This window comes from Colletotrichum fioriniae, assembly GCF_027942845.1.
Source record: "Colletotrichum fioriniae strain IMI 355084 chromosome Unknown scaffold_7, whole genome shotgun sequence".
Taxonomy (NCBI): domain Eukaryota; kingdom Fungi; phylum Ascomycota; class Sordariomycetes; order Glomerellales; family Glomerellaceae; genus Colletotrichum; species Colletotrichum fioriniae.
In genome coordinates, this window is record NW_027076843.1 from 1,502,741 (window position 1) to 1,517,122 (window position 14,382).

At 50.1% G+C, this 14,382-nt stretch overlaps 5 protein-coding genes and 1 non-coding gene across 6 annotated transcripts; 3 read left to right on the forward strand and 3 right to left on the reverse strand.

Annotated features, from left to right (window-relative positions):
* Positions 1-1,552: 1,552 nt before the first annotated feature.
* N0V96_006579 (uncharacterized protein) lies at positions 1,553-1,999 on the forward strand (the record flags this gene model as incomplete). Its single annotated transcript, XM_065757764.1, has 1 exon — positions 1,553-1,999. One exon carries the CDS (start codon positions 1,553-1,555, stop codon positions 1,997-1,999), a length of 447 nt encoding a protein of 148 aa, XP_065613681.1.
* Positions 2,000-4,028: 2,029 nt separating this feature from the next.
* On the forward strand, positions 4,029-5,082 carry N0V96_006580 (uncharacterized protein; the record flags this gene model as incomplete). The annotated part of the gene is made up of 2 exons (XM_065757765.1): positions 4,029-4,152; positions 4,679-5,082. 2 exons carry the CDS (start codon positions 4,029-4,031, stop codon positions 5,080-5,082), a joined length of 528 nt encoding a protein of 175 aa, XP_065613682.1.
* A 424-nt stretch (positions 5,083-5,506) lies between these two features.
* CHT4_3 (Chitinase 4) lies at positions 5,507-6,945 on the reverse strand (the record flags this gene model as incomplete). The annotated part of the gene is made up of 4 exons (XM_065757766.1): positions 5,507-6,504; positions 6,566-6,615; positions 6,689-6,787; positions 6,839-6,945. 4 exons carry the CDS (start codon positions 6,943-6,945, stop codon positions 5,507-5,509), a joined length of 1,254 nt encoding a protein of 417 aa, XP_065613683.1.
* Positions 6,946-8,676: 1,731 nt separating this feature from the next.
* N0V96_006582 (uncharacterized protein) lies at positions 8,677-10,500 on the reverse strand (the record flags this gene model as incomplete). Its single annotated transcript, XM_065757767.1, has 2 exons — positions 8,677-10,399; positions 10,493-10,500. 2 exons carry the CDS (start codon positions 10,498-10,500, stop codon positions 8,677-8,679), a joined length of 1,731 nt encoding a protein of 576 aa, XP_065613684.1.
* Positions 10,501-10,878: 378 nt separating this feature from the next.
* N0V96_006583 (uncharacterized protein) lies at positions 10,879-11,508 on the reverse strand (the record flags this gene model as incomplete). Its single annotated transcript, XM_053195047.2, has 1 exon — positions 10,879-11,508. One exon carries the CDS (start codon positions 11,506-11,508, stop codon positions 10,879-10,881), a length of 630 nt encoding a protein of 209 aa, XP_053047618.2.
* Positions 11,509-12,280: 772 nt separating this feature from the next.
* N0V96_006584 lies at positions 12,281-12,364 on the forward strand. The gene has a single exon. It is a non-coding gene; the product is annotated as a tRNA-Thr (tRNA).
* The last annotated feature ends 2,018 nt before the right edge of the window (positions 12,365-14,382 follow it).

Consider the following 14,382-nt stretch of genomic DNA (forward strand, 5'->3'; position numbering starts at 1 on the left):
TTTGCCTGAGCTCAACAGTGCCACATGTAGCCCCGTAGACACGGAAATTAATCAACTTCTATTCAAGCCTGTTCGCATTTCCTGACTCTGGATTGTTTGTGCGTAATGTGGGGAGAATTGCTGCATGTATGCTATCAGGAGACTATCTCTCCACGCGATTGCATAACATCTGGTGTCCTAGGTATGTAATTTACTACAGCTATGATGTTGCTTGCGAAGAATTTGGTAATAGCCATGTGTGAGCAAAGTATGTCGTTCCCATGGTAAGTAACTATTGCAAGGGGGTCGGCGTATTTCTTGCTGTGGAAACAGTGACATGGAGAGATCGGCATCGGAGAATTGGGTTCACAGCGCCCGAGACTCTGAAGATAGGACGAGTAATACAACTCACCAACTACTGACTCCGGGAAGCATATTCCAGATTGTCGGCACGAAGACACGTTATATTGATACGCGGTCTTGGCACGCCTGGGCCCAGCATCGCCACACGTTAAGCTTTCAAGACGATGGATTCAATCAAATTAGACTCCCAATTCAGCAAAAACTGCCTGCGTATAAAAAGGTTTCCGGCATCCCACATAGATCATGTACCTGACCTCTTTTAACCGCCAACCCCACTTCACGAGTTGCGACTCGCAACCTCGATTGTCAGTTGACGTGATCAATTTGACGGGGGTAGAGTTCTCGACTAACATGGGATGCAGACTTATCGAAGTGTATGGTCTTTCTCTCGGAGAAATGTACAATGCGGCTTCAATCCTTCGACATCGGGCCTTCGGATGTTTTTGAAGCTAGAGGAAAATAGAACAAATGCTGGAGTTCAATGCTCCAACCTTTTTTTTGTTTAGATGAAACTAGCTGGAGGTTCTGCTTCTTATTTGGTCATCAGGCTTTAGCTCTCCGTCATTCTTTGTTATCTTTGTTTGCATGAAACGAAATGGCCCACAACCTTTGGCTTGTCTCTTGTGGAACATTTTCTGGTCTAACTGATAATACGTCCAATTTGCCCGATTGATTGTCCATTGAGACACGGTACGAAGACCGACGTCTTGGATCAATTCCAGGACTCTGAACCCGCAACCCTTCTTAAGTCACTGATTAAATTGAATTTAGCTCTTTGACTACTGTCTGTACCTGTGAGCTATTCGTTGCTTCTGTTAACGTTTCAGTGCGGCATGAATGTTCAATGTTCAAGAGCGGAACGGAAGCACGGTGCCGACTTGTCGGCGCCAAAGCCTTACGTAAGCAGCGTTGGTGTCAAGTCTCACCAAGAAGGCGGTGTCAAACGAACGGACATGTCAGCCAATCACATCAACGTGATGAGGCACCAGCAGCCAATTGCTTCTGTTTCACCTCAAACGGAGACAGCTTAGACAGGACTTGCGATACACTGATACTCAAATCAAGTTTACTGCTTCAACCTACGTATGGGTACCTTGAGTCGTGAAGGCTAGCACAACCCATGTGCTTCGCGCTTAAAACTATTCTGGATCCATCGTTGACAATTTTTTACACAGCCAGAGAAAAGCAATTGAGCACCTCGCCTCTCACTATGAACGACTCTACATCAGACACCCTGCCGGCTATAACAGACACGCAAGCGACAACCCCAACCTTTAAGACGCCTACGACTATCGTCAAGGTCTTGGATGCTATCAAAATCGACGAAGATGGCGACCTAGAGATTCTAGTCGGCGCAGACGAGACCGCGCAGTCCTTTATCGTCTGCGCCAAGACTCTTGGCCGCCACTCGCAAGTGTTCAAGAGAATGCTTTTCGGTGGTTTCAAGGAATCAAAACCCTCCGAGAGCGATGGCGGCGATTGGGTGGTGGAGCTTCCCGACGATGAGGCGAAACCTTTTCAGATCCTTCTTGACATCGTTCATGGATGGTTCGAGCAGGTCCCCGAACTGCTCACTCTCGACGAGCTGACTGCGCTCCTCGTCTTGATGGAAAAATACGATGTCACCTCTTTAACACGTCCCTGGGCCGCTGGGTAGATGGAAGGAGTCAAGGCCGAAACCCAGCACCTCAATTTGCTCCGCGTCGCTTGGGAGCTTGGCAAAGAGGACGTCTTCAGCGAAATGGTCACGAAGATTGCAAATGAATCGACCCGTTCGTCTGACGGGAGTGAGCGGCTGCAATACGGGGGCAGTTATCTTGATGAGGTGACGAGTTTGGAACCGCCTGGGCTGTTTGGTATGTCTAGACCTCCCAAAATTGGAGACTACTCTGACATCAGAATCAACAGAGATCATCCGAAAGCATCGTGAGGCTGGAGTTGCTGCAGAGCTAAGTCCCTACGTGGAGCTCTACGCTAAGTTGACTACGTCCACTGGAAACGATTTCTGGTGTACCTCGAGCGCGGAGTTGATGTCGCGTCAGAAATGCGACGGCCTGCTTCTTGGGACCTTGGTCATGGGCCTCCTAAGGAAGGGTCTTCCCATCACGGCAGAGCAGCCTGCGGAACAATATCTTGGCAAGTTGTCACTCTTGAGAGCTACTCTCAACGACCTACAGCTCTTTGTGATCCATGACAAGGTTCAGCATGCGCCCAACTGGACATGCAGAGCCAAGCTGGTCGATTGGATAGAGCAAAGACTCCACCCGGCAAAAGTTGAACGAGGAAGCTGTTATGGTACAGCATGTTCACAAGATTCGTCTTCTCAAGCAGGCGCGAAAGACTGGGGTAGATAGAATTCCCGTGACTCTGAAGCCGAAAAAAGCGTAAGGTCCTTGGACACAGGTATTGAGACTCATCGTGTCATATCTGTGTCCAACAAGAACACCACGTAGTGATTTTGGGAATGGCGTGGAAATCAACAGCCACCGCTGCGAGATTAGTCGGACCTGTGCGGGCCAAAGACCTTGAAGTGGCTCGACATCTACCTTTCTTTCGTCCCAATTCGTGATGCCAAGAACTCTAAACTCAATCTCATAAGTAGTAATCCATCAGCCAGATCGTTCAAAGGCTACCTGTATTGACAAAACCTTACCTCGAAAAAAACATCTACTGGTGCCCCTTGTTTGCAGGTTGTGAAGCCTTTACAATTGACGTATCCAGTGAGATCTCGAAGCAAATACAACACAGCTCTGAGCCCAAAAATCAACCCGGCCTTGCAAGTGGTATTCTTGTTTATTTGCCCAATCATGTTAGCCTCTCGCCGGCTGCCAACCAACTGCGGATTGCGTTGCTATTCGGTATTCCGTGGAGCAGTGTTGGCGCAAGCACCTGATAATCCACATCACCCCCGGTCTGAACGAGGAGTAGCCACTCACGTTGTTCCATAAAGACATGTTTTCAGTTAACCAACAGCACGACCAACAAAGGGCGCTACCGCCAAGCTGCGGGGTTTGATCTTGGCCTTGGTCATCTAATGGACACATGATCACTCAGACACTTGATTGTGTGAATTCGTTCTTCCATCACGCGACGAGAGGAGTTTCGATATTCGTGTCATTCTTCAACGCTTGCGTTCACTTTGGATATGGCGGAATCGGCATCACCAATAACAAATACTCCAGCCGAGCTGAGTTTAGACCCCGCTGCATCACCTATACAAGGTGGGGTCTCGATCGAAGCAGCACCACTGGAAGTTGATGATAACTCTAGCGTCTGTCCTCTACTTCCCTATCTATGTGCTTTCGAGCCTTGTGTGACGAGTCTGACAACTAGAAGACGACCGATGATTTATCAACTATCGACGACCGACTGTATGACTAGACTCAAGCTTGTACTTTGTAGCTGGCACCGGTCAATTCACTGATGGCTGCTCTCAGCTCTTCTTACACGGCATCTCTCACTTCAAGCGTGATAGACTATCCAGAAGAGTACGGGCGCAGATACCATGCTTTCCGGGCAGGTTGTAAGTAAATACATCGCCCTAGGTCGCATGCAGTCCAGCATAACTCACAAAAGCGGTCGCGGCGGATAGCATACAATTTTCCAAATGATGAGGTAGTCTCACATAGCAATCGATTTCCGGCTTAATCCCTGCTAATGAGTTGTAACTGGGTATCTAGCGAGAGATGGATCGCCTTGACTTGTCACATTTGGTCATCGTCAAGACGATCGGCAACAGATTCTTCCTCGCCCCTATTGACATTGATTCAACACACCGAATCCTCGACATTGGAACCGGCACCGGAATCTGTAGGAAATTTGTGTCAGAACCTGCACGTGGGTACGCTCTACTAACTTGAATGATCAGGGGCTATCGAGGTTGCTGACTTGTTCCCGAATGCGGAGGTACACGCGCATGTTCAATTTCCCTGTGAAACATATCTTGAGAGGCACTAACCTTGAAGAATCTATCAGATAATTGGAAATGACTTGAGCCCGATCCAACCTGGATGGCAAGAATACCAGTATCAACGCAAAGAAAATAGCTAATTTAGGTATAGGGTGCCTCCGAACATCAAATTTGAGGTCGATGATATCGAAAGCGCATGGATCGTCAACAAGAAGTACGATTTCATCTTCTCACGGGGCATGGCTGCCTCGATAGCAGACTGGCCAAAACTGATCGGGAGAATATACGAGTAAGTGTTCAACCTTTTCTTTCCTAAATTTCTCCTGTGGAAGTTGACGACAGATCATGTCGTGATTTGTGCTGTGTATTCAAGCTGAGACTTGGTTCCAACTGACTTGTCTTTTGCTAGAAACCTAGCGCCAAAAGGGTGGGCCGAGTTCGAAGATATGAGTGTGATCTATGGATGCGATGACGGAACAGTCACCGAAGACCTTGCCCTCATGAAATGGGCTCGTCTATTTGCTGAAGCTTGCCAGAAACTCGGACGCGAAGACTCACCAGGTCCCAAGCTTGAGGATTGGGTCCGTCAAGCCCCATTCAAGAATGTTGTTCACCAACACTTCAAGATCCCTCTTGGCCCATGGGCCAAGGACGCTCATAATAAGGATCTCGGGATGTGCAATCTGGCTCAAACGCTGGAAGGGCTTGATGCCTTCACTTTGAAACTGTTTATCGGTGTTCTTGGGTGGACTAGAGAGGAGGTGGTTGTGCTCTTGGCCCAGGTTCGCAAGGACTTGAAAAATAGCGCGATCCATGCATATCTGAACTAGTAAGCTGAAAAAGCCTTAGAACACTTGCTCAGATAGCTCCTTGTTAACAAATTTGCAGTCACGTTGTCTATGGGCAAAAGATTGAAGAGAAGGACGGAGAAGCTGCCAGCAACTGACTTTTGGTAACATCTTCACGGCTTTGCAAGAGACTAGAGGCATCAGAGGTGGGTGGAACCAGCTAGATCGAAGCGGATGTGATCGAAAGACTGAAGGCAGTGAAGTATTGGCCAAGAATAAGATAGTAATTAGAAGAGAAGTAGAAAAGCTGAGAACCCATATGCGAGCCCAGAGTAAAAGAAAATGTCGGATGAGCCGGTCTGACAACTGGGCCTTCGAGGTTGTCCGAAACATACTGCGCCAAACACCATATTGTAAAAGAGACCAAAATGACATAAGTTTCAGCATCACACCAGATGCTTCAGCTTCAACCGCCAGGGACGCCCGCGCGTATGTTATCGTACTGACTGTTAGGGTAGCTCAGCTGATTGAGGCTTTGGTCCTGGGTGCTCGCGCCACCAAGAGCATTAAAGCTAGTCGCCAGAAGACTCCCACTATCAGTTCTGTCACCGCTCGCCTCCCAGAACATGGAACCACCGAGACCCTTGCCTGTCAGATATGAAACCTTAGTCCGCACCACGGCGGGAGTATCGTAAGAAATCAGCTCTTTGGCAGCCGAATCGTAGCTGTAGGAGGCAACCGCCGTGGCATCGTAGAGCTCGGTGGCGCCCGCTCGAGGCAGAGCCTTGTAGTCCCACACTCCGTTCTCCCAGGAACCGCTGCCAATGCCGGAAAATGGCTGGCCGATGCCGTTGGTCTGTTCAAATGAGCGTCCGTAGATGGGCATGCCGAGAACTATCTTTGCGGCAGGAACACCAGCTGCGAGGTAATCGTTGACTGCGGCATCGGTGGAGAATGGCGTTGACGATGGGTTGCTAGGGTTCGGGTACAAGTTCGCTTGGTGGCCGCTATTGGCATCCCAGGAACCGGCATAATCGTACGCCATCAAGTTGAAAGCATCAATAACATTAGAGATTGCTTTGAGATTCAAAACGTTGTAGTGACTAGGGCCCGCAGGTGAAGCAATAGTCAACAGGTAGTGATATCCGGGAGTGTATTGGGCGGCGTAGGAGTCCAGCTCGCTTCTGACAGCTTGAAGCAGGAGAACCATGTTGGCTGCTTCGGTGGCGTCGGCTGGATACTCCCAGTCAATATCGATGCCGTCAAAACCCCAGTCTTTCATGAGCTTGACCGAGGACTGAGCAAAGAGGGTTCGGCCTTCGGGCGTGCTAGCGGCAGCGGGGAAGTTGGTCGACCATGTCCAGCCTCCAATACTGAGCATGACTTTCATTCGGCGGTTGGCCTTCTTCAAGAGGTAGAGCTGTTTGACGCAGCCATAGGCGTTGGTGCCAACATCGTTCCAAGCTGAAGTTCCAATGAGTCAGCATGAGTCGGTGTCATCTCCTATATGAATAACAAGCCTTACAATCAGTGGGATAGTGCTTCTCCAAATCGGCGTATGTGTCGGCGGTGTAGCTTTGAGTGGGTTTGGCTGTTAGCTCGCCTGTTCCTGCGCTAGTCGTCTAGGGCGAGCTGCGAATTCACTTACACTTCGCCAGTCGCGCGAAGATTCATGAAGGCATAGAGAACATTGGTGATCTGCGATGCCGGAAGATTCTGGGGCTGATAATTGCGACCGTATATAGCCCTTCAATGAGGTTAGCTGAGCTTGTTTACCTCGGATCTAAAAACTACTTGCCAGTTGGTGAAGTAGACTGCATTCGTGTAGCCTTGGAGACCTCGCTCCGTGATGTTTGTCGGCGCCGCCGTGGAGGGGCGCACAGCTGTTGAGAGTATGCCACCCATAATGATTAATGATTGAAGAAGCTTCATCTTGAAAGCAGTATGAGTTGATCCGTTAAATAGCTTGCTAAAGGAGTGACTACGAGAATGTCTCTGCAAGTCAGGTACACGTCACTGGACATGAAGCGATCAACTGATCATATTATACTAATTGAGTCCGTCGATGTTAGACAAGACGCTATCTACAGTAGTCAGCCGTCAAGCAACAATGTCATTGTTCAAGTCCTGACGTCCAGTCGTTTGGGTGTGACTTGCAAACCCGGCCCATTGCCAGCGAAACGTTACGCGTCTTCAAGTGAGGTTGTGGATTCTTTCTGGGCTTGTAAACCCCTTAGATCCGCTTCTGCGATTCACTCTTGGTGTGCCGGTCTGTCCATGTGCAAGAATTCGAGCGCGACGTCCGTTTGTCACGTTCAAGTGGTAGCAGTGAAGTTGACGATGACCTGCAAGCCTGGCCGCTCAATGTACCATTAACACACCATAGTGATTTGTACCCACCCAGAGCACTGGTTGTAGGTAAGAGCTCGGAGATTCGCTGTGAAATTTTGTGTGTCCAGGGAGCGCCAACACCAAAGGTGAGGATTTGGCGATGGTGCCCGGTGAGTGGCTGGGACCAAGGTGAGGGGCCGGGGCTAATGCAGGTGGTAGCCGACTTTCCTCTGTTAGCACAATAAGAAGAGTCGTTGAGATTGGCTGAGTTCTCATATTCTTCAGGAGCTACCCTTGAATGGCCATGTGCCTACAATTTGGCCAATGTAGGGCGAATGACCGAGTCGGGGCCGAATGTGACCCTCCACTGCGTGGGCTTATCGCCCGTTTGGGACAGGCTCAATGTGAGCACATGCTTCCTTTCTGGCGAATCCCCCAAAAGCTGTGGGTTTCTTATCGCAGTAAGGGAGTTATAGGAGAGACTTGTGACGTGTTTCTGCTAACTATCAATTGCATTGAGTGGGTGTTGTCTTTGATAACTCAAGCCAACTTGCACTGCCGAGACATCTAAACAAGACACACTGTCAAAAGAGAGACCAACCCCCAACCGAAACAGTCCAAACTCGGTTCAGAGTTACCCCGTCCCAAGCACCACACTGAAAAAAATCCTACGGAACTCACTATTCCCTTCTGGAAGGTGAAAATGTGATAAGACGGCAGCGGCACATCACCCGCTCCGCCCTTTCGTCAAGAGCGGCTACATCAGGGGCACCCTCTTGATGCTAACACCATCTGAGTAGCTGCCATCTGATGTCTTGCATATTGCAAAGTGGTATTGGCGGTTGACCCCGAGGTATCCTATACCATCTGCAATGTCCATGAGGCTCACTCCAAATGATATATGATCTGCAACGTTGCAAATGGAACCCGAAGCAGCGGGTTCTCAAGATTAGGATCTACAAGGAGGAACGAACCACCATTCGATACCAGGATGATACTTGAGATCTAGGCAACCAGCAACTAGTACGACGTTGTGAACGTTTACTACCTCCCGACTTGCTGTCCGACAATCCGACTTGCCATGTCTCGTGACTACCTTAGTCATAGGAGGAAACCAGATCGGTCCGCGCGTCACTTCGGTTGCAACTGACGTTGACCCCCGGCCTCCGGCAGTATATATCGTCGAAGGATCAGAGCGAGGAGGCAGAAGCGCAATGAGTTAATTGTTTCAACGATTAGATCCCATGCCTCGCGGCATGGGGAAGTTGATTGTTGCATTAAGCCTATCTGGCAAACGCTACTCTCTCACTTGGCAGTTCCCACAGTTCCAGGAGCACATTGCTCTGCAGCTGCATCTGTTACAGAAGGATCTCGAGTCACTGCGACTGGCGGATGTTGAGGATGCGAGGCTTCTTGAGCCAAGTTGCTCGCGTTTCCATCGGCAGCCCCGACCCGTGTCTCCCCGCCGGATTCCAAATCAACTTGCTTTTCAGCCAGCTCTTTCTGCGCCTTCCTGATGCGGCGGCCTCGCCTGATGGCCCAGATAGACAAACCCATGACCATAGTGCAGAAGACACCGACACTGAGGCCGATGGCCAGGTTTGCCTCCAGTGGAAGGTGTCCGGGGTAATAGCCATCGCCCAGGTAGGTTGTACTACCGCCATAGGATCCGTCTCCGGAGCCCGAGCCCGAATCACCTGTTCGACATCGAGACGAGGTAGATGAGCACCAGTTCGGCATGACGCTCGTCGACGCGGGGATCTCGGCTCCGTAGCTTGAGAACGGAATGAGGTCTTCCGTCTGCGTGCTGCCAAACTTCGTCTTTGCAATGCCAATCTCTTCATTGATCAGGTCAAATACCATGTAGGAATTTTTAAGGAATGCATTGCCCAAGGAGTAAGGATAGGAAGGAGACGTGTATGTCGAGGTGGAATTCTCCGACTGCACTCCAAACAAGCAGTACTCGGAGGCCGACTCAGTCTCCCAAGACCACTCCGAATGGGACCAAGCATCTTGAGACACCACGAGGTCGGCAAGAGCTACATTCAAAACAGGTCCCTCCGGCCCGTAGAGCTGTACGGCCAAGCGACCCATGGTGGTGTTCGCGGTGCAGGGAATGATCGCGTAGCCAAGGTCATCGTTCCATGAAGCCCCAGCGAGAGCCCAGAGATCCAAGGCTATGTCGTCGGGTAGCACTGATAAAGCAGCATCTGGCGAGAGAAGGACCAGATTCGAGGTGTCATATGCGTCGGTTTGTTGGCGCAAAGATCCTCCGAGAGGCTGTAGGTCACCTGTATCCGACTTGCTTCCATTGAAGGACGTGATGAAGGTGTCAAATCGCCTGCTTGTGGACCATGTCCCCGTTGTACGCACTGAGAAACGGATCAGAGGGCCTTCAAACTTTGATGTATCGATTGCGCCCAGCAAAAGATTCCCAGCCTTGGCAGATGCATCGTCGAGCCAGAGACTATACGCAGGGGAGCTAATCAGACCATCTTGTAACAAGCGTTCAGGAACGGTAGGATAATTGGAGGTACTGCTCGGGCTGGCGGTGGATTGCGCACCGCCGGTGGTGTTGAAGCCCAGTCCCAGGACACCGATCAATACATCTGCCGATTGAACGTAGCCCATGATCATCTTAGATATCTGGCTGCCGGCCACGCCTAATGTGTCGCTGATCCATTCTCCCTGAGCTCGGCCGACCGAGTACCTGGTGCTGAAGTCCTCGGTGCCGGGGTTGACGTAGGTGGATGACTCGTTGCTCTGGAAAGCACCGTATTTGCACGAATATGAATCGAGGTAATAGGCACTCCTGGTGGAGGAAGAATCGTAATAGTCGCTGTAGTTGTAGTAGTCGCAATATTTGGCGTTTGGGACCCAGGTGTACTCTGCCTGCACGGAGACTCTCAAGGAAAGATCTTGTGGCGGTGTACCGACAGTGGCGTTGACCAAATAATTCCAATCCGTCACGTAAACATCCATCGCAGAAACTGATCGGCGGTCCGCCTCGTCCCTGGTTCCGACATTGCTACTGACCTTCGGCCGAGGTCGATGTGAGAACGGTAGATGAACTTGCGCTAGGGCAGTGGCAGCGCAGCCGCTGAGCGCGAAAAGAACGGACGTCCTCATGACGATGAAGGACAAAAAACGAATGATGGCGATGAATGACGCATGGTGGAAAAGGAGGGAAAATTGAGAATAAGAGGCGAAGGGTGAAAAGGGATCAAATTGTGAGCCGATGCGACGAGAATTCCAGGCTAATGCAAAACCAAGCGGCACAGTATCTTTGAAATAGGCAGCAGAGCAGTAGCTCAACCAACACGAAGGAATACGATGCTGTAGACAGGGGTTTAGCGACATTACGAGGTGGAGTTCCACCGCGTGAATTGGGTTAGGTGATCTAGAATTCGCGAACTAAGTCTAGCTAAAATTCAAGCTTGTTTTTCAAGCCACCATCAATGGGCGGGCACTGGCGGTTGATTCTCAGTTCTGCAAGGTTAGAATTTCTCAAGAACCCGTCTTCGCCTGAGCAAGCGCGTTGAGAAGTTCTTTCAGCTCTCCGAAGGCTTTGAGTATGCTCTCTGATTCTCCCTCCCACTTCTTCCGTGACTCTTCCCCAATCTCCCCGTGGCCCATGGCAGCCACCAGATCCGGGCCGGCCCCACCCGCAAATGCAAGCGCCGGTCGCGTCGGCGCAACCCGGAGCTTCATGCCCTCCAGCGTCTTCTGCGCTTGCGCTGATGCCGAGTTGCCGCCCATGATGCCGTAGCTGACTACAACAATGGGTTTGCCGATCCACTCGTTATACAAGTAGTCAATGGCGTTCTTGGTGCCGCCAGAAAGGCCGTAGTTATATTCGGGAACCACAACGATGTAGGCGTCGTACTTGGCAATTTCCCTGCTCCATGCTTTGCTGTGCTCATGAGTGAAGTCGCCTGCAGCTGGGACCTGAGCGGGAATGATCTGTTCATCGAAGACAGGAAGTCTGAAAGAAGCGACTTCTACGAGATGCAAATCGATGCCATTGGTGGTAGCATCTGTGGTGATGGTATCTTTCACCAATTCCGCGACCTTGGTTCCAATACGTGGGGTTCGGGTACTCGTCGCAATGACGGCAACTTTCTTAGCGGTGCTCATCTCGATAGAGATCAAAAAGCCTGCGACTTGACTGACTGCTGCAAGAGTTCAGCAAGGCATATGTCAGGTTGAAGGTTAATAGAGACTGGAAGTACTCGGACGTAATAGTTGATGCATGTTGGTTAAGCAGTCTTTTTATACCAAAGATGAACAGCCAACGCTCTGTGCACCCAAAGCGTGTCCCTCGCTTCTTTCCCCCCAAGTTTTGCAGCTTCAGCTCTCAAGCCGCTGATTCATAATCGACTCAAGTGGTCCTGTTCTAGCCCCGCTTGACCACGTCAGAGATATAATCACCCTCTATGCCGGACAGTGACCTGTACTCGACTTCACATAAGCACGCCAGACCCGCGCGCGTCGATTATGAGAGGCGTACTAAGGTCAGATAGATGTGCAGTCAAAGACTACATGTGAAAACCACCACTGTCATGGCAGCCTATGGAAGTCGTCTCCTCGCATCAACTCCGCGCGGTTTCTTTGGTGCTTACAGCCGCGCGCAGTTACCCACGTTCTTTCGTCCCAACTAGGGGAAAGGCGAAACGAGCCGCGCGCGGGGAACGGTAAGACGAAGCAATCCGCGCGGACGTTAGTCATCCACACAAAGGTGCGTCAACGAATGATAGAGTTTTCCTCGTACAAAGTTCCGACGAACCACCACCCCCATCTCCAACTCCTCGGTCGGTGCATCGTGAGACCCAAATCAGCGGTGTAACTTAGTCGTCCTGCGCTGACCCGCCAGCATCTGTGGACCACCAACCATGATCTGGTTACTCCTGCCTCGGTGGCTCAGTGGTAAAGCGTCTCACTCGTACTGTTGTCCGTCATGAGAAGATCGGGCGTTCGATTCGCCCTCGAGGCACCATTGCTTTTGACCTTTTTGTATTCTAGCCTCGAAAATGGTCTACTCGACACAGGAAAAGAGAATGTTGAAGATTGCGACATCCTTTGAAAATTGGACGACAGAGAATGGCTTTCGTGTGCTTGGACTTGCCGTATTTATTTTCGGATTTGTCTCTTCCAGGGCTGATATCATATGGCTAATAAGGTAAATGCGCAGAACATGACATGCCGTTTCGACTTGAAGGTGACATCTGAGAAGAGTCATTGTTTCAAAACTCCAATCTTCGACTGAAGTTGGAGCTTGATATGTACATTGAAATCGCTGGCGCTATGGCGTCGACGCGATAGCCAGACAGATGGTTACGTCTACGCGCTGTAAAAGGCAGACCATGCAAATGGTCATAAGATCCGCCCCTATGTGCGCACGTTTTCTTTTCTGAGTGATACTGCGCTGAGATTATTTATGCTGGACAGTACAACGATCCAGAGCAGCAGGAAACAGCGGCATCTCGGCCAGAGTTGGGTGTGCACTAGATACAAGTCAGCTATGAAGCCCACCCGCATGGTTCTTCTGCAGTGAGCACGAACTTTTGACTTGCAGATCGCCCAAGGATCAGCGTAGTTGATTCTACACTACGATGAGTCGCATCATTAGCACTTAATCTTCCAATTGCCTGAGGATCACCCGAAATTCAGGGACAGGTGGACAATCTTACGTCTTCAAAATTGCAGTCCGAGGGAGGGCCAGTGCAAAATTGCGCAAAAACACCTTGGAAGATGATAGCGGCGGCAAGGAGGAGGGTTGTGGATTGGAAGTGCATTGTGAATCTATACTCGAAAAGATGATTGGTGCAAAAGATCAAGCTCGATGGCCAGGTGTCGAAACTTTTGGTACTGTGAAGTGTGGTTAATGTGATTAATTAGGTCATAAAATCAATGTTGGTGTTGTAGGACGACTTGTACTTATATCATCTACACTTGATTCAACCTCTGCAGTTCATACAGAGTCAAGAGAGATCCACATCGTATAAGAGAGTTTTCAGAATGATGTCTCAAAGTAAGAAAAGCTGCAGTATACGGATACCCGACTTGTCGCGCATAGAGTGAAAAATGTACCTGCGGAACCAACCGGCAACAATTCGTGTGCGCACTGATAGCCATATCCCGCATTTCCTTACCGAGTACCGGGGCGGATAACTCCTTCCCTCACTTACTACTCGGCTTCTCTACAGTGCAATTGAGTTCACTATTGATAGACATGAGACGAGACCCGCCTACCTTGTAGTTGATTCTGACTCGGACTCAGCTCAGATGATGGAGTTTGCAACGGAATGCTGGTTTCTTTATACAGCTGAAAAGCATTTGTTGAGCTCCGGCCAACTTAAGCCCTGGGAGCCGAAACGGGATGTGGCGTACTTAGGGGAGGGATTGACTCCTAATTCCTAAAGACATTGAGGCGGGTTCAATCGCGAAGTCCTCCCGTATTCGTAAGTGATGTGGGGGCAGTCCTTCAAGCCGTCCATATTCCCCAAGGCTCCGAGTAACTCGGAATCGGTTCGACACGCGTTACCAAACATGTAGCTTCTAGGGAACCGTCAATACGTTAGGCAGTTGGGCTTCAATTGGTGGGGGTCAATGTCTAGTAGTTCTGTCTGTTTTCACGTAGATTAAAGTATGACAAAAAAGTACTACTACATCAACGACAAGAGAATGAGCACTGGTTGAGTGTCTTCCGCGATTTGGAGAGTTGGAGAGTCTCGATTTATCAATCCATTGCACCACATTGTTATAGTTTGCAGGGACTCCGCGACTGTGCACTTGATAGTATGCAGTCAATTTTTGGACTTGAAATTGTCTCGCCGCGGATACTTCCTTTCCTAGTTCAACAATCGGTCAAGTTCAGAGTGCACTCACTGCGCTACTCCTCCTCGCTGCGCGAACCGATGACATGATCTGACAGGGGCGTGCTGGGCCTCATCGCCGACAGCCGCAACTGAATGGGAGTCTTTCTGTCCATGGCACCACTCCTTATCAAAC